Here is a 20,055-nt window from a genome sequence, read left to right as displayed (position 1 = left end):
CAAGGTTTACACAACAGCCCCCACCGCTGTTTTATTGTATTTGTACCTGCACTACCTGCTGTCAGCTGTTTATCTGTTTATCTCTCTCTTGATTAGCTAGCGTTAGCTCACGTTAGCTAGCGTTAGCTCCGCGGCTAATATTACCTTACCCTGAACTAAATCAATGACTAGGTACTAAAGCATTCAAGTAGTTTTCACTGCACATAGAAGTAGCCAAACAGCAGGAGCATTTCGGGAGCATATGACCAAAAACCAGGCAATTTCGAGCCCTTAAGGAATCAAATAAGTCTGCCATGGCTACATGCTAACGCTAACGTTGTTTTGAAAACCTGGCAGCGATAAGGGAATCGAAAGTCACGGGAGGCACACGGTTCCAGGCATCGGACAATTAGGATTCGATTCCCATCCCTAGCTCTCTGTAGTGCCGAATTTCCCTCGGGATTATTAAAGGATTTCTATTCGATTCTATACTAACACGTAATGTTAATTGTTAATGTTATACTAACATTGCGAGTTAATTGGCATAACGTTACATTTATCTAAACGAACGCGGAGAAATAGACGACAGGCTATAGGCAAACTTCACTTCAGCTACACAATGAATCCATATTCAGTGAGGAGGGCCCGCTGGAATTTAGCAGCAGTTATCAATATCGACCACTGGGCCCCGTTCCCCGTACCTGGCTAACTGAGTTAGCCGGATAATTTTCAGCATAGCTTGACTTAAGCCAGACCTTTCCGTTCCCCGAAGTCGGATTTTCTAAATCACCATGGTAACAGATCAGAAAGTTTGAACCTGGTCGAGGGCAGGGTTTAGTTCAGTTAGCTGGATAACCTGCATTACCACGCCCTCGCAAAGAAATGCCAGCTCGCTTCCTGAAATATTTCTCACAGTCTAGATCCCATTATACCATTCTGAATTATGTTTTTGTGCTTCGTTTTCCTAGAGGGGGCTTTTGAAATGTATAATAATAGAACTAAATGCTGATAATAAATCATATTCAGCCTATAGATTTACTTTGTCCTAAATAAAATAATGCACGTCATATACGGCGCTCGGAGTCACGATACACGCTGCATGTGGTTATTTCAATAACGGCGCATTGCAAATGTGAATCCCGCGGGGCTATTTTTAATGAATGAAACCTATCTGCCGTTTGGCTCTGATTAGTTTCATATATTCTCCGCTGTAGATTTGCTTAAAGGTCAACCTCCACGTTGTATTTTTGTTCAATAAACAATGTGGACTAGGCCAACAGTGGCTTTCATGAAGAAGGGGGAAAAAAGTATTGAAATTGACCCAGTTTTAGTATTTTTATCAAACATTTTGTCTGCCCAACACAATCACCACGCACATGCATATTTTAATCAATGGTTCATAACGTGCGTGTGTAATCGTCACAACAGGTGCAGGACAACAGGGGGCTCACCAGGGGGCGCTGAGAGTCACACAGCTAGTGGCAGGCAGAGAGCCTTGCTACCATAGATATATGCTTGCTACTACTAGCCGAATGGAAATGTATCTGTTTCACCTCACTATTGCTCCGTGATTATAGCCATCCATCCATCTCTAAAGCTAACCACTATTTGTAAAAGCCACAACCACGTTACCATATTTGTAATAATGTAAATCATTGTGTCGTTGTACACATATTGTGTTTATAACGTTAGTAGATAACATAGCTTAGCTTGGTAGCTATTGTGCTAACAACATATCCCGACATCCGGCTCGCTGGCCGGCATGAACGGCCGACCCAAAATGGTTCTCTCCTCTCTGTACACCCCGACCCGTCCCCACGGGTGCCCTGCCGGGGGGGCCCATGGACGCGGCGGCGGCGGCAGCCGCAGGGCGCCTGAGCCCGCAAAGGCTAGTGTTACACGATAGCTATGAGCTAACTAGCGCTGCGGGCTCCGGCGCCCCGCGGCCGCCGCCGAGTCCACAAGCTCCTCCGCGGGGACGGGGGCACACAAAGAGGAGAGAACCACCCGCAGGGACGGCGGGCTATAGGCTAACGTCAGTGAGTGTAGTGGTCACGACTGCGTGTAGCAGGGACGGCGGAGATATAGGCTAACTGTGATGCACCAAGTGAGCCACCATTGATCTAGTACTATGACCCGGACGGACATAAGGCATACGTTTCCTGAAGTGACGTCACGGCCGTGCTAGGTGCTAGCGTCTGATAAGCTTTTAGATTCGGCTCATTAATATGCACCTGTTGTCCTGTTGACCTGTTGTGACGTCGGCGTTTGATAAGCTTTTTTGATTCGCGCGTGCATGTTATTCGTGCATGGACCTTTTTAACTCTTTCAGAGTGGCATTTCCGGTGTCAAATGGAAAAAAATAAATAATGAAATTATATACCAATGATGTAAACTACCCATAATTGATCAGTAGGGTTTAACCTGGAGGTTGGGCTTTAACGGAGCGCCCGGATTGTGTTTCATTCAAGCATAAAATTTAAGTGTCTATGCGTGGATTGTGGTCTTTGTGGATTATGAATTACGAGGAATCTGAGGATTGTTGAATTGTATCATCACTCACACGTTATTGTGATATTGTAACTGGGATTAAAATGTCTGATGAGATGCGCTGTTTGACGGATTTGAGCAATTGAATGAGCCGTTGACGTCACATTAATGCATTTGAGAATAAAGAGATAAAACTTCATTCAAAAGAAAAATATTAGAAACACGGGTCTCTTGTCCATTGATGGATATATAATGGATATATTTTGTCTGGCACAGTGGTGTAATGGTTAGTGCTCATTCCTGTCAAGCGGACGACCCGAGTTCGAAACCCTGCGTTTCTAATATAATTTTTTTTGGAATATAATATTAATGACTATATGCAAAAGTAGCCTAGTTTTAAGTTAAAATATTATAAATCTACATGCATTGAGGATGTCATTCTTTATATAGCTCTCAAAGTGCACCAAATTGAAGCATTTACATCGCAAAAAGAAATTTAGAAAAAGGGAGGATTCGAACGCGGGTCGTCCGCATGAGAGGTATAACGACTAACCATTACACCACGGTGCCAGATAAATAAAATATCCATTATATATCCATTAATGGACAAGAGAGCCGTACGTCGGCCGTCTAATGAAGTTAGATTCACTGTTATCTGATGATGAACATGCGTCACTGGTATAAACCAAAGGTTAATCAATTCAATGCATATGGATTATGTCCGAAACAGATTAAAACCTGATTAATAGTGAAACTGTATAGCCGGCTCCAAGCCTCTCTGTTATTTCGGGGGTCGCGCCTTGAAAATTGTATTTATATATAAAGTACATGTTACCTAAGCTGAGCGCATACAGTGCAGATATCCTCATAAGCATCTATTAATTCTTATCAATTAGATACTCTTTGGGCTTGTTTTTATCCTTATTCTGAAAGAGTTGAACTAATTATTTTCGCTAGCAAGATCTCATTTGATTATTCATTCCATAAGCCTACTGCCAGCAGGCACGTTTAAAGAAATATAATCTGATTGATTGGGGTAATGAGGGACTTAAAATTAGCCTATAGATTATGCATTTAACTTGTCGGCGAGGCTATTGAGCCGTACTGCATTGTACCCATTCTGCAATCTGTTAATAAAGTTTTAAATCAATCAATCAATCAATGCCGTTAGAAAATCAGGATTTCTGCGATCGACACCTGCTGTCTTTTCAGCTGAGGCGGCCGCGCGCAATTATCCTGAGTCTCAAGTCTGGTTCGAATGAACGAGACTGAATCAGCGTTCGAGGAACAGGAAAATCCCGGATTCAAACATCGGGTTAATTGAATCTGGATAATGGGACTCTTGATCGACTTAGTTGAACAAGGTACGGGGAATAGGGCCCAGGAGGACAGCGCGATCTAAGGGACATGTTTCATTACTAGTCAAGTGTCATTACTTTAGTTATCAAAGGTGGAATCTCTGGACACAATGACATTATATAGTTTAAAGCTAAACTACGTTTTTCTTTCTTGTTAGAAGAGGGATAACTTATTCAGTTAGATTTGATTTGATCTTTATTTATCTCTAACATTTTCAACCATAAACACACACATTTGTAATAACAAAAAAAACTAAAACGAAATAAAATACAAATACATTTAAATATATTTTCCTATGGAAGGAATAATCAACATGGCTCCAATTGGTTGACTATAACAGCACCGTGACCAAATATCCCTATACTAGCACCTTGTTAAACACTTTTTTTTATATATATATATATTTATTTTTAATCATAATTATTCTTGTGAAATCTTTCCACCTGGGAGCCTTTTGACTAAATCAATTTATTCTCCCCTTCTCTGAATGGTGTTTCTTATGGCAATAACAACTATAGACGACAAAACCAAAGTAAAGAAACAACATTTGATTTTTGGGACGGTTACATTCACTTTGGGACGGTTAAAATTGTATTTCGGGATGGTTCTGGGACGGTGGTGAAAAAAGTTAGTCTGGAGCCCTGGGATGAGGGCCACCTAACATTATATGTATTGATCCTGTTCTGATTCAAGACACTTGGAGCGAGGGCGGCTGGGTGGCGCAGCGGACATTGCGCTCGTCACCAACGCAAGAGACACCAGGTTCGAATCCGGCTGTCGGCGTTGCCTCCGGCTTGGACCGGCCGCCATACTAACTCAATTGGCAGAGTTAGCGGGTGGAAGTTGATGGGTGGTAATCTGGACATTGTGGACAGCGACTCCTACAGGTCGGTTGGGGGACGCCTGCACAGCAGAGACAGGAAATGGCAGGGGTAGTGTGAGCCTCCCACATGTTACACCTCGCCAATGAGAGTCCACGCCGGCAGGTGAAAAGATGTGACAGGCTGCCTCCTCGTGTATCGGAGGGGACACGTGATGCAAGGCTTCTATCCTCCCTACAACCAGCCAGTGGGGGGCATATGCGAGCAACGTTCAAGACAGGGGAGCGGAGAATTGGCACAGCGAAATTGGGATGGGAGAAAATAGAAAAAGAGGAGAAAAAGTGGATAAAAAAAGACACTTGGAGCGAGTGTGGAGTACCTTCTGACAAAGGTAACGTCTATTTTACCGAACCCCATCATAAAACATGCTTTTGTAATGATCGCAGTGTCGGAAAACGACCCCCCCCCCAATGGCTTTGTGAAGAAACATATGGTTGTGTACCTGCTGACGAAGGTAACGTCTATTTTACCGAACCCCATCATAAAACATGCTTTTGTAATGATCGCAGCGTCGGGAAAACAACCCCCCCCCCCCCGATGGCTTTGTGAAGAAACATGGTTGTGTTTACCTTTGACCCGGCAATAATATAGGTTTCAGGTGAGCAGCTGCGAGATTTGCGCATACACCGCACAAAACACTCTATATCTCACAATCTAGAAAACCAGTCTGGATTATTGTGAAACGGGGCGATTTTTTGTGTGGTATAGCACACAAACGAAGGTATGTAGAAATAAACTGTTTTGTCCCTGTTGGAGTATAAATAGTGCCTGTCAAATGAGCCATACTATTGTGTCCATAGCTATAATATAGAATATACGATGGGTCCGCAAACATCGTGAAAATGGTCAATAAGGCGCCAGGGAGTAAAGATGGAAAAACAGCGTGGCGTCAATGAGTTAATACAAAAGAATAGAATACAATTCAAAATGCTGTCCCTTTAAATAAGTGAATTTTGCAGTTACACACAGGGCATTCTATTGTGTGAAAACAGTAATGAAAGGGCTAATATCCTCAGTGACAGCTGACAGGTGCATCAAGGAGAAAACACTGCTTTGACAAAGGACTCCTGCACACATTTGCAGATGGAGTTGGTAATTTATTTTATTTATTTATATTTACCATACATTTCTGAAACAAAATAAACTCATCAATCCAAGGAAATATAAAAAGTGTCTGGAAGTATTAGTAGAATATAGTAATAAAGAAGGTACTGGAATAGGGTTGTGTGGACAGACAGACAGACAGACAGACAGACAGACAGACAGACAGACAGACAGACAGACAGACAGACAGACAGACAGACAGACAGACAGACAGACAGACAGACAGACAGACAGACAGACAGACAGTGTGTGATCTGAAGTCTATTGAGTCAAGGCTGGGTCATTATTATACACACACACACACACAGCCAGCCGAAAAGGGGAGTGCAGTGTTGCATAGCGTTTGTCGCTTTAAACAATCTGCCTAGTCACGCTTACAAAGAAAAGAGAGCAATGGATGAAGGTAGAGAGGGAGGGAAAGAGGTGTATGAAGAGAAAAGAAGAGGTAGAGAGAAACAGGAGAGGGGGGGGGTTAAGAGAAAAAAATGGAGAGATGAAGGGAGAGAAAAGAGAGGCAGGGGAAAGAAAAGATAAGCATGTAGAGAAAGAAGAGAGAGAAGAGGGCCAGTGAGGGGGGAGGAGGTGGGGCTAGGAATGGGAGAAGAGGAGGTTACGTAACAGCCATGCATGCTGGCACTCTGCCCAGACATGGCCTCTACTAGTATTTCATAGTGGGTCCCATTGGCTGACTGCCTCAGTCACCCTGTAACTAAAACACACATACTGTAACTCTACTGTTCTGCATCTTCTCAAATACATATATCAAATATATGATATCACAATATTAAACAAAACAACACCTGGTAAGCCTACACCACAAAGGCTGCAATGTGGACGTTTTTAACAATTAATGTCTAAAATGAAATTGTAAAAGTGGGTTTTAAACCACAAATTATACCTAGAAAATAGTGTAGGCCTACACTTTGATGTTTGGCCTACACAACATGGCATTTTTTCCATATTGTCGTACACTTCAGACTTGGGCTAATTCAACTATTCACGTATCCTCTCAGTTAAATGGTCAAATCAGATTAACACAGACACTCTGCAACACATGACTCCACTTGGTCCATCTAACAGAGTTGAAGTTCATCAGAGTCATTCCTCGATTAGGAATACTATCCATGGTCTAATTCAAGAACGAGCATTTGAATTTGACTGTATTCACACAGTGGCCAATTTTCTCTGACTCCCAAGGTGGGAACAGGGTGGAAAATAACCTGACCTGAGCATGACATAAGAGCAAAATCGCCGCCGTGTGAATATGGCCAATTGACATGATGGGATGGTACAAAACATACAAAACTCTATTGGATGAATGAATTACAGTAGGCTACATTGGAGTGAAAATAAATAGTGTTCTTCTTGTATGATAGTCACCACAAGGGGCAGAGTGGCTAACCGTGAGTGTGTGTGAATACATCTGTGAGTGAGTGAAACTGTGAGTGAGTGAGTTAATGACACTGCTGGTCATAGGTGCCTCACATCTAAAAAAAATAGTAACTGTTATGTACTGTAACTGGTGCAGTTCCCAAGTTCACTGGCTGCACAATGTTTGGGTTGAGGCGTTCAAAGCATGAAGTCATCAGGACATAAGGCGATGATGTCATGTTTCCAGGCGTGATGATGATTGGTGACTGCCTGGATGACTCTTTCTCCTCTTCCAGGCCCATCTCCCTCCATCGCTCTCTCCATCCCTCTCTCCCTATATGCATGACGACACTTTATTTAACTATGTATCCCTTACTCACCTGTCTCCTCTTTATATCCCTCTCTTCGCTGAGTTCGCTCTCTATCTCTTTATCCCTCTCTATCGCTTTCTATCTCTTTATCCCTCTCTCTATCCCTCTGTTGCTCTCTCTAGTTCTCTCTATCTCTTTCTATCACTCTCTCTTTCTCATTTTGTTTTCCTGCTCCCTCTCTTTCTCCACTCTTCCCCCTCTTTGATCTCCTGTCAACCTTTTCTTTCCTCTCTTTTTCCCTTTATCTTTCCTCTCCCATTCCTTTCCCTTATTTCTCACCCCCGTTCTCTCTCTCTCTCCCTCCACTCTCTCTATCTATTTTCCTCCTCTCTCTCTCTCCCTGCTCTCTCTCTCTATTTCCCTCTGCTCGCTCTCCCCCCTCTTCTCTCTCTCCCTCCTCTCTCTCCCCCCACTCTCTTCCTCTTCTCTCTCTCATCCTCTCTCCTCTCTCTCCCTACTCTCTCTCACACTCCCTGCTCTTTCTCTCTCTGTCTCTTCCTCCTCCCTCTCTCTCCCCCTCCTCTCTCTCTCTCCCCTTCTACCCCCCTCTATATATATTTGACTAGTTTAACCCCAGCTTGTGGCGTGTTGTGTCATTGGTATTTCCTCTTCCCATGTATCTGTTCTTATCTAGAGCTCTGCACCATCTGACCTCCACTTGAGGACAGGCACCGGGCCACTGTGTGTGTGTGTGTGTGTGTGTGTGTGTGTGTGTGTGTGTGTGTGTGTGTGTGTGTGTGTGTGTGTGTGTGTGTGTGTGTGTGTGTGTGTGTGTGTGTGTGTGTGTGTGTGTGTGTGTGTGTGTGTGTGTGTGTGTGTGTGTGTGTGTGTGTGTGTGTGTGTGTGTGTGTGTGTGTGTGTGTGTGTGTGTGTGTGTGTGTGTGTGTGTGTGTGTGTGTGTGTGTGTGTGTGTGTGTGTGTGTGTGTGTGTGTGTGTGTGTGTGTGTGTGTGTGCGACTGTGCGACTGTGCGTGCATACATACTATTTTGGTACTATATTGTGTGCGTATGTACATCTAAACTAATTTACACGTATCATTAGTTAACTCTCTCCCCCTCTCTCTCTCTCTCTCTCTTTCCCTCTCTCTTTCTCTCTCTCTAGTCATGGATCTTCATGATAAAGACATTCTGCCTGGAGAGCTTCTCCCTGTGGTGGTAATTGGTAAGACGCACATACACAAATCCAACATTAGGTAGTAGACACAATAATCTCAGCAGTAGGCATGCAAACACACGCACACACACTAGGGCTGGGCGATATGGCCAAAAATGATATCACGATAACGATATGATAATGGTATCATATCACTCGATATTGATAATTATCGATATTGTTATCGAAGTACGGTATTAACACATTGGTCACCAAAATCGCTTTCCAGCGTTATTGCCCGCCATGCGTTGACCGCCAACATCGCTGTACATCGTTTTTTAGATCAATATTTGATTTTTTCGCCATGGCATTCATAATTCATCCACCCAACCCCCGGTGCCCTAGCGGGACCTTAGATGGGACTGCAACGGCTCAATACCGCTGCCTGGTGGATGGTCGGGCGAGTTACACACTCAAAAACCGGAAGGTGTCATCGGTGCGTCGAGGAAATTCCTCCGGCAGTCACATCCCGCTACGGGACTACAGACGAACAATATAGTGCATATGGATCGCTGCCATAACGCAATAATCGATATGATTTTGGCGTTTATTGCGCCATACAAACCGGAAATGGATCTAGGTGATCGGCGTCGAATAATTGGGATATTTCTCCGCCAGTCTCATCGGCCCACGGTAAGAGAACAGTAGCGTTATTTTCAACCCGATTGTGCATTTCCTTGTTTGCAAACAGTCTGATCAATATATCAAGCCATAGTAAATAAAGACGTTAGTGACGATCAAGGAATTATAAACGACCCCCCCCCCCCTTTCCTCCACGCATGATGAAGCATAATGTATACCGATCATATACATTTGAATTTTTTAATATAGCGTGTATGGGAAAGAAACGCCAATCGATAATCTATATGCTTCAGGGCCTATAACTACTGTTTTTGGAATTACAGCAGAAAAGATTAAAAACATACTTATATTCTCGAAGGTATTAACACAACAATGTATGATTGAAAAAATATAACGTTCCCACATCCTGAACGATAGATAATCGCTGTTGAATGGGCCATAGTAATGTCAATATAGCAATACAATTTAAAAAGTTATAGCCCTGCAAAGAAGGTAAACATCTCCATAGGCTTTCAACGGTGGCAGACTGGGTACAATGATGGGCACAATGGCTGGCAATCAAAGTGTTAAAAAAATATAATAATAAATCGTTTTATTTTCTTTTAAACAACAGATGTGTTTATACAGTATGTTTATTTTGCAGCAATTCTTTGTCGTTGCCGACATCTTTAGTGTTACAGCCCCTCACACTCCAGTTATTAGGCTGCAGATGGTTTGAAAGCGAATGTAAACAGGCTTCTCTGCTGGCTGTGGCTCCAGGGGAGTTGAATAGTTCTGGCTCTGCTAGTTTCTTTTCTATCTTTTGGCGCTTTTTTGGTGGACATACCACCGCACATGTGCACCATGACTCGCGACTGGAGACTAGCTCTGCTAGCACACATAGCCTACTGTGTACAGACGGTTTCAAACTGTAGATAAAAATAAATCTCAATTTGGTCAATATTGTCATTTGGACAAGCAAAGCAATTACTTTAAGTTGCAGGCAAGAAAGACAAATCTGTCCACTGTCTCTGGTTTTAAAACTGCCCTGTTGCAGGTCACAAAAAAATATATGTATTGATATTTTTTTTTTTATCGATCGATATCAATTATTAAAATATATCGCATTAATTATCGTTTTATCGCCCACCCCTAACACACACACAGACACTATCACAGCATTGGTAGCATAATTGATCATAAATAAGATATTAGAAGGCCCTTCTCGATTTAGAATGGAAATAGTAGCCTAGCCTACCATTTCTAAATTAAGTTCTCATTTAGCAGAGTTAAAAACACAACAAGCATAGGCTCTGACAGTATTTAAAAATAACAATTATAACTTGCGCCTACTTTTGAGAGCAGAGAAAGAGAGATTGTGGAACAGGATCTGCGTGACACTCTCCACAATCTACCCTGCAATCGTTCTCTCTCGCTGTTTTTGTCACAGAAAAGTAGGAAGTTGGGAGGCAACGGCATGTTGACAGCACTCATTAAGAGTGAGAAGAAGCCAGAAAGATTCCAGTGTACTGTGTGGTTCATTTGTAAGTTCATCTTGCCTAACTCTGGTCATAAGGTTGGTGGGGGGGGGGGGGGTAATCATCTTTAGTGCTAACAAGTGAGACTGGTGAACAGGAAACACTGTTGCCCATAGGCTTGATGAAAGTTAAGAAACCATCTTTGCAACATAAACATAAATATCGCCTATTACCTTTTTAATGCCTATTTTAATGCCAATTAAAAATATGAATAATATCTATGCTTAATCAGCTTATAAACTAATTTTGACATTTATAATTAGATCAAGTATTCATAAATGATGTGGTAAAATGTAGTATGTAAAGCTCAGAACTAGGCAAAATCTGCATATGGCTCGCTGATAACAAACTATCATTACACATGGGCAAAACAGAGTCCATTCTCTTCGGTTCAAATAACAAACTCAGCAAGACTGACGGCTTCTCAGTTACAGTGGGTGACAATATTGTCACAAGGAAAGAAGATATTACCTACCTGGGTTCCATCCTAGAGGCAAATCTTTCCTGTGACAAAATGGCATCCAATGTAATAAAAAAAGTCAACCAACGAACTCGTTTCTTGTACCGGATCTCCTCACTGGTAAACAAGAATACCCTGAAGACTCTAGCAGGAGCACTCATTCATACGACTATGCTTGCACCTCATGGTACCAAAGCACCTCAAAGGCGCTAAAAACAAAATTACAAACATCTCAAAACAAACTGGTCAGACTACTGCTTGACCTTACTCCTAGAACCCACCTCACCCCTGCCCACTTTGACAACCTAGGATGGCTTAGAGTAGACGACAGAGTACAGCAACTTGCAATGGGCCTGGTCTACAAGATACACTACACGACCAAGGTACCCATGTACATGACAAAATACTTCCCAAAGGTCAGTGAATACCACGATCACAACACCAGAGGGAGCTCCACAAATCATGTTAAACCCAGATTCGGCTCAAACAAGGGACTAAACACGTTTCGCAATTATGCCACATCAATGTGGAACGCCCTACCCAAAGCTGTAAAGGAATGTGAATCACTACCCACTTTCAAAAACACTCTCAAAAAACACCTAAGGGAGACTGCAACTCGAAACTGGCCCCTGTAAATGTCCGAACACAACCCCCTCCAATGTACAGTAAATTACCAAGTATGGTCTTGTCAATAATCCAATGTACAGTGTTGTTTGACCACCCCTCCTACCCAACCCCCCCCCCCCCCCCCCACTCCTACCCAACCCCCCCCCCCCCCCCCCCCCTCCTACCCAACCCCCCCCCCCCACCCAACCACCTCCAATGTACAGTCCCCACCCACCCCTCCTACCCAACCCCCCCCCCCCACTCCTACCCAACCCCCCGACCCCCCCCCCCCCCCCACTCCTACCCAACCCCCCCCCCACCCACCCAACCACCTCCAATGTACAGTCCCCCCCCACCTACCCAATCTAATGTACCGTTTCTACGCCTAATGTATATACTCTTTTCTTTCTGGACTCTTTTTGTATCACAAACAGTACTGTAATTGCAAATCTGGTATGTCATAAATGTATAGATGTAGCAGTACTGTCTATCTGTATGTCATGTATGTCATATATGTTACGATGAATTGAAAATGGGGGACCCTGATGTAAACAAGACGAAAGTCTTTCTCTGGTCTGCATCCCCTTAACAATTGTATGTATTGAGCTGTACTGTACTGTACCCATTCTGCAATCTGTTAATAAAGTTTTCATTCATTCATTCATTCATGTCGTTTTTACACAAATATTTTACAGAAGGTATGTTGTTATAACTGTTGTTGTTGTGAAAATGATGACTAAAGCCCTTTGATCTATATTCCCCTGGATATGAACGGAACCAACCTACTGAGAACTGACTGGAGTTCAGGGTGACCAAAACAGTTAATAATGAATCAAATGATACACCTGAAGCTAAAAGATCATACGCATAACGTAAATAGTCCAAGATCAAATCAAATCAAATCAAATGTATTTGTATAGCCCGAGATCACATGGAATAGCCCCCATGGGCTGTACACGTCTTCTTGTACAAGTCAAGAAGAAACATCCCAATAGATCAAAAACCACCATAAAATCTAAATATGCGACACTCCCAGACTTTTCCCAATGAAGATAAGGAATGACTCACTAAAAACCTAGCAATAGGGAAAAAAGCACCACAGGCGGTGTTGAGGAGAGAAACCTCAGATTGGTTGTTCAAAGGGGATCCCCCAACTGGATGTCGGTGATAAATATCGTGTTGCAATGGATGATAGATGGATGGAGAATAGAACAGGAGAATAATTGGTATGAATGTATATAATGAAACACATATATATATACATACATGGTAGTAGTGGTGTCTGGTGTCCTGGGTTGTTGACTATCTGACGGGCAGACCACAGTACGTGTGCCTACGGAGCTGTGTGTCAGACAGACTGGTCAGTGGTCAGCAACACCGGGGCCCTGCAGGGGACAGTCCTCTCTCCCTTCCTCTTCACCGTCTACACCAACGACTTCCACTATCGGTCAGAGTCCTGCCACCTTCAGAAGTTTTCTGATGACTCTGCGATAGTGGGATGTATAAAGGACGGTGACGAGAGGGAATACCGGGAACTGGTAGTGGACTTCGTCACATGGTGCGATAAAAAACACCTGCAGCTAAATGTGGCGAAGACCAAGGAACTGGTTGTGGAGCTGGGGAGGAGGAGGAGTGCACCTGTGACCCCCGTTTCCATCAGGGGAGTCGATGTGGACATGGTTGAGGAGTACAAATACCTCTGTGTGCACATCGACAACAAACTGAACGGGTCAAAACACGCAGAGGCAGAAGAAGGGCCAGAGCCGACTCTACTTCCTCAGAAGGCTGTACAAGGATGTTGAGGATGTTCTATGAGTCTGTGGTGGCGGGTGCCTTCTTGTACGCTGTGACCTGCTGGGGAAGCGGACTGAGAGCAGGGGACACAAACAGGCTGGATAAGCTGGTCAGGAAGGCCAGTAGCGTGGTTGGGGTGGAGCTGGACTCCCTAGCGAGGGTGGCGGAGAGGAGGAGCCTTGCTAAGCTCCAGGCCATCAGGGAAAACCCCTCCCACCCACTATACACAGACTTGGCTGACAGGAGAAGCATGTTCAGTGCCAGGCTCACACTACCTAAATGCAGCACTGAACGGCACAGGAAGTCCTTCATTCCAACAGCCATCAGACTATACAATGCATCACTGTGCCTCACTGCATCACTGAGCACAGAGTGACAGTTACCATCTTCCTGGACTCTTAGTTTTGAAACAGCACTGTGCAATATTACACCTACTGTAGACCTCAGTATATTTTTACTGTATTTATTTACTGTATTTTATTCCATTTTTATTCTATTTTATTCTACTCTTATCTTAGGCAATTTGATTTGATTTGTTTTGTTATTCTTATTTGTGACCTGTTCTGTCTAAATGTTTAAATGTTGAGCGATTTGCAGTGTCAAATTTCCCTTGGGATAATAAAAGTATTTCTATTCTATTCTATTAGTAGTATCTAAGGTACATTTAAAATGTATTTTTTATAAATAAGCAATAAGTAATTTATGACTGAATTAAAACATCACTATACTGTATCTTTAAATAAACAGACCGACAGTTATCACAGCACACCAGGGGGTGGGAACCCACTTTTGGATCTAGCTAACCACTATCAAGAGGAAGGAAGAGGGTTTTTTAAGCAAGAGTTGATTTGTCAATTGACCTATCTTGTCTGAGGAAAGCAACAGTTGTGATTGGAGGATCAAGAAAAGAGGGCAGAGTTTGAGATAGGTCCATTGTGTGTCTGTGTTTTGCACGTCCTCATGCATGCTGAGTCTGTGTGCACAATGGTAGACATGATCTGCTGAGTCATGCGCCACCTTGCTCTTATTCTCATGATGACTTGTGTCATAACTCCTCAGGGCTCGACAGTGTAAGCGTTATTTCACACACATTTGCGACAAAAAATAGATGTGTATGAACCGGAAACCTAATTTACGAGCACAGTGTGTGAGTAAAGATTACAACCTGACCCTACTGTAACCCCCCCCCCCCAACCACACACTGTATATAGGTCAGTGGCTGCATTGACCAAGAAAATGTACTCAACTGCCAAGGCCTGTTTTTCAGATCTAACGTTACATCACTGGTTAGGTGGTTGCATCAGCAAAGCATTGAGCAGAGACTTTTGTTTACCTTTGCTGGACCATGGCATAACAGCCATGAAATTCCACTTAACACCCATGCAAAAAAAGATACAACCCTCCCAGGTGAGATACCCATGGTAAAACATTTTAGATGCTTGGGTGTGGAAATATTTCCCACCATAAGACAAACGGTGAAGCACAATTACACAAAAATACATAACAAAATCAAAGACGACCTGGACAGGTGGGCAAAACTTAAAAACTCAGTACAGGCAAGGGTATCAATAGTTAAGATGGATGTACTACCTAGAATCAACTTCATCAGTTCAATGCTACCGTTACCCCCTCCAGAGGGTTACTGGAAAAGATTACACTCCATACAAATTTATTTGGAATAACAAACCACCTCGCATAAAAAGATCCACCGCACAGAGAAATAAAGCAGACGGTGGCATGGCAGTTCCAGATTTTTTCCAATATTTTAAGGCATACACATTAAGACCATTGACAATATGGTTTGATCCCCAGGCATTGGTATCCTGGAGAAAATTGGAAGAAAACATAGTAGCCCCACATAGACTGAAGGACATAGCACACACTAAACTACCAATCAAGCACTGTGAGCGGAAATTTGGCCCCATAATTACCCATGCAATCCGGATATGGCGTGAAACACACAAAAAATATCCTAACCCACAAAAATGGCATAATCACACTCCCTTATTCAATAACAATGCACTCTTAATTGAAAAACGTCCTATAAGATTCCCTATATGGGAAGAGCAAGGCATACACTCATTAGGGGATATTTTTAATAACCAGGGTTTTTGTAGTTATGGAGAAATATGCACAAAGTTTAACCTCACCGAGTCCACATGGCTTTTTTACATACAGTTACGCCTATGTTTGAGGTCTCACGGTGTTCCATTAGACATACCAGTTGAACACCACAGATACCACAAATTCTTCTATGAAAGAGAAACATTGAGAGGTTTTGTATCAGGTTTTTATTATCAATTACTAACGTCCTCGTATGAAACCCTCCAACTAGACTCTGTCTGGAGGAGGGATATACCAGACCTGGAAAGTGACTTTGATTGGCAAGAAGCATGGGCAAATGTCCGTCTTACATCAAGGAACCCGGACCATCAACAAATCAATCTTAACTATATTCACAGGACATACTTGACTCCTATAAGACTGAACAGAATGGGCCTTAAACAAGACTCAAAATGCTCCCAATGTACAAATGGAGACGAAGGGACATTTATGCACATGTATTGGGACTGCCCACCAGTTAAGGCATTCTGGAAAGATGTGACCCATCAATTATCAAAACTCGTATCTTGGAATATACCAGTACACCCCTCTGTATTACTATTGAATGATGTTTTTGAGTTTGCAGTAAATCCACAGCTAAAGAGATTGGTTTTATCGGGTATCACAGTAGCTAAAAAACTGATCGCATCACGCTGGTTTCAACCGGAAAAAATGTGCCGGAAGGTTTGGTTTCTTACATATCTCGATGTGATTTATCAAGAAATATCTACAGCAAGAATTCTGGGTCTCAACGAATCCAAAATGTCAATGTGGTTAGAAGTGGTGGAGAGAATAAAAGCTAGCTTATAATGGTAGTGTCTGGTTAGGAGTGAGGGATAATGGAGGTACTATCCAAGGAGGGGTCCGGGAGGGGGGGGGTTCGAGCTGGAGCATATGTGTGTAGGGTTTTAGAAAATAGGTATTAGGGGTATATCCTGTATAAGGCATTTGTATAATTGGTCATTTCGTTGGATATACACTGTATACGGTAAAATATTATTATAGACTTTTTTTAGTTTTCTGTTTCTGTACTTGCATGTCATTTTAGCCACCTTGATTGTTAGTTTTATTATGCATTGTGTGTTGAGTACTGACTTTTAATAATTTTTGTTTTGCAATAATAAAAAAAAAAAAAAAAAAAAAATGCATAAATTGCCCATACAAGCTCTTCTGGTCGGGTACGGCCAATGTAAAAAAGAAAAGACCACAGTCTCAATTCTAGAGCATAAAATGTGAACAATGCAAATGTAAAACAGTTCCCAAAGTTACCTTGCTTGTGTTGCACCTGCTGCAACACCTGGAAACCCGCAACTCATACGCCCGCATTCTGGTTATGGACTTCAGTTCCGCATTCAACACAATTATCCCAGCCAAACTCACCAATAAACTTCTGGACATGAACATCAACCCCTGCATCTGCCACTGGATCCACAGCTTCCTCTCCAACAGACAGCAGAAGGTCAAAATAAATAACATCACATCCCACCCTTTATATCTCAGCACAGGAGCCCCCCAAGGCTGCGTCCTTTCACCCTGGCTTTTCTCCCTATACACCAACCTGCTCATATCCCTCCACAACTCCGTAAAAATATATAAATATGCAGACGACACAACCCTTATAGGCCTCATCACAGACAATAACGAAACAGAATACCGTACACAAATCAACCACACACTCACCTGGTGCACAGACAATAACCTCCTTCTCAACTCATCAAAAACCCAAGAACTCATCATAGATTTCAGACGCCAGCCAAACCCCAAAACCCCCATATCCATCTCCGGCAAACCCATAATCACCACAGATTCCTTCAAATTTCTCGGCACTCACATAAGCAATAACCTCAAATGGAAAACCAACACAGACCACATACACAAAAAAGCAAATCAAAGACTCTTCTTCCTCCGCCAGCTTAAGAAATACAGAGTCAATAAACATCTCTTGCTCCGTTTCTACCAGGCCATTATACAAAGCATCCTCACCTTCTCCATAACTGTTTGGTACAGCAATCTGGACACTCACTCAAAAAACAAACTACAAAGAATCATCAATAAATCCTCAAAAATAATCTGCACCCCCTCCCTTCCCTCGAATCACTCCACCGCCAAATAACAATCAGGAGAGCCAAGAAAATCATCTCCGACCCCACTCACCCAGCACACCACATCTTCCAGCTGCTGCCCTCCGGGAGGCGCTACAGATCCCTGACCACCAAAACAACCCGGTTCAAAAACAGCTTCTTCCCCACTGCCATACGGACACTGAACTCCCTGTAGCACCCCCCCCCCCCCTGTAGTACCCCCCGCAACCCCCCCTTACCTCTGCTGACATGGACATGGACAAACTCACAAACTCTGAACTGTATCTATGTAATTGTGTTTTCTTTTATGTACGCTGTAAGTGATGTTATATGTTCTATGTTTTTATGTTTTTATGTTGGAACTGCTATGAAACCTGCACTGAAACTAAATTCCACCAGCCTGGCTGGGTGGTCATTAAATAAATTGATTGAATTGATTGATTGATTGAAAAATGTATTGTTTGTTGCGACTTTCTGTTATACTCCATATTTAAACATGGTGAAATTACCTCTCATGGCCACAGGGTGCCAATCTTAGTGCTGAAACATAGTGCTTTAACTATCAAACGGTCTCCAAATATATTATCATCTAGTATTATCTACATATCTACATATATATATCATCTACCAAGTCTCTATCATTGACTCTCTTCATCCCTCTGTCCTTCTGTGTTTCTTAGGCAATGGGCCATCAGGGATTTGTCTGTCCTACCTGTTGTCAGGCTACACCCCCTATCTGTCAACTGAGGAGTCACACCCCAACACCTTACTACAGGGAAAGCTGCGAGAGCAACCACATTTATCACTACTGGAACAGGTCAAGACCATTCAGATTTCTCTCTTCATCTCACCGACTCTTGCATTTGTTCTCTTTCTCTTATGTATCTGTGTGTCCCCCTCTCTCTTTCTCTCTGTCCTCCTCCCCCTCTCTCTTTCTTTCTCTCTCTGTTTTGAGAGAGTTGATGTTGTTAGGACACACAAGCAAGATGGTGAAAATATAATAACAACATTTCATCTGTCTTAAGGTTGCAAGCTCAAGCTCTCTCTCTCTCTTTCTGTCTCTGTCTCTCGCTCTCACTCTCGCTACAACTCTCTAGGACCTAGAGTATTTGTGTGAAGGACTGGAGGGTCGTTCATCCAATCCCGTCGCAGTGCTTTTTGATTCGCTGCTGCTCCCCGACAGTGACTTTGGATTGGACTATGCATCAACGTTGACATGGCGATATGAGCCAGAGCGTGCCACCCCTCATCTGGTGCTGGGTAAAGGCCCACCTGGCGGAGCATGGCATGTAAGCAAAGAGAAGTCTCACTGCCACCATTTTGATAATGGGGTTTAACAAGACTAACAAGACCTGACCTTTATCTCTTTGAATGGGGAGTCATCCATATCTAAGAACCTGTCATACCTATTATAGTTTTTCTTTCATATTTCATGTCACTGGTAAGTTACTGACAACATAGAATGGTTAATTTGGTCACAAAGGAATAAAAAATCCATTAGCAAACATAGGAACAGGAAATAAACGTAGGTCATTTTAGAATGTGATTGTTGTCACTTTGAAACCGTCTATAATTCATTTCCCGTTAATTTCAAATTAAATGTAAATGAGTAAATTCCGGGTTACTTTTCAACTTTTAATGGAAAAAATAAGATTCTTTATTTCTATGTCAAATAACTTATTTCATGGATTTATCATAACTGGAAGTCACCAATAAAATGTGGATATGAACCGATGTCATTACTAGGTTAATTGTTATGGTTTGACACCGACCCCAAACGCAACGACACAAGAGAGTAGGATTCAGAGTTGCCAAAAACAAGGGCTTGTTTATTAAGACTAAATAAACAGCACAGACTTGGAAGAGTTCAAACAAAGACCGGAATACAAGCAAGGATGAATGTTGCTGCTCTGCAGCTTCTCCCGGGATGGTAGTCAGGGGAAGCAGACGCTGACGTCAGAGCCGCTCTGCAGACTTCTCTCGGCAGAATCTCCGAGGTGGTTGCGGGACCGAGAGAGAGAGAGGGAGCGAGTTAACTCAGAGTGCAGGTGGAACAGAGCAGGTGAACAGGAGAGGTGACTTGTACCCGAAAACAGAGTTATACAAGTGACTGAATCTTCGGTGTAAATACACACTGTGAGTAACGTTCCAAACACAATCCCAAGTGATAGATATCTTCGGTGCAAAATAAACACTGTGAGCCA

At 42.8% G+C, this 20,055-nt stretch overlaps 1 protein-coding gene across 1 annotated transcript in view; it reads left to right on the top strand.

Annotated features, from left to right (window-relative positions):
- osgn1 (oxidative stress induced growth inhibitor 1) overlaps positions 1-20,055 on the top strand; it is a 44,800-nt gene that overhangs the window by 10,309 nt on the left and 14,436 nt on the right. The window contains exons 2-4 of the mRNA XM_084316198.1: positions 8,658-8,717; positions 18,532-18,668; positions 18,949-19,140. Coding sequence (XP_084172324.1) covers positions 8,660-8,717; positions 18,532-18,668; positions 18,949-19,140 — 387 coding nt within the window. The 5' untranslated portion in view covers positions 8,658-8,659. The remainder of the gene's footprint in view (positions 1-8,657; positions 8,718-18,531; positions 18,669-18,948; positions 19,141-20,055) is intronic.

Source organism: Notolepis coatsorum (assembly GCF_963971535.1).
Source record: "Notolepis coatsorum genome assembly, chromosome: 6".
Taxonomy (NCBI): domain Eukaryota; kingdom Metazoa; phylum Chordata; class Actinopteri; order Aulopiformes; family Paralepididae; genus Notolepis; species Notolepis coatsorum.
The sequence above is the reverse complement of the archived record's forward strand: the minus strand, read 5'-3'. Positions and strand labels throughout refer to the sequence as shown.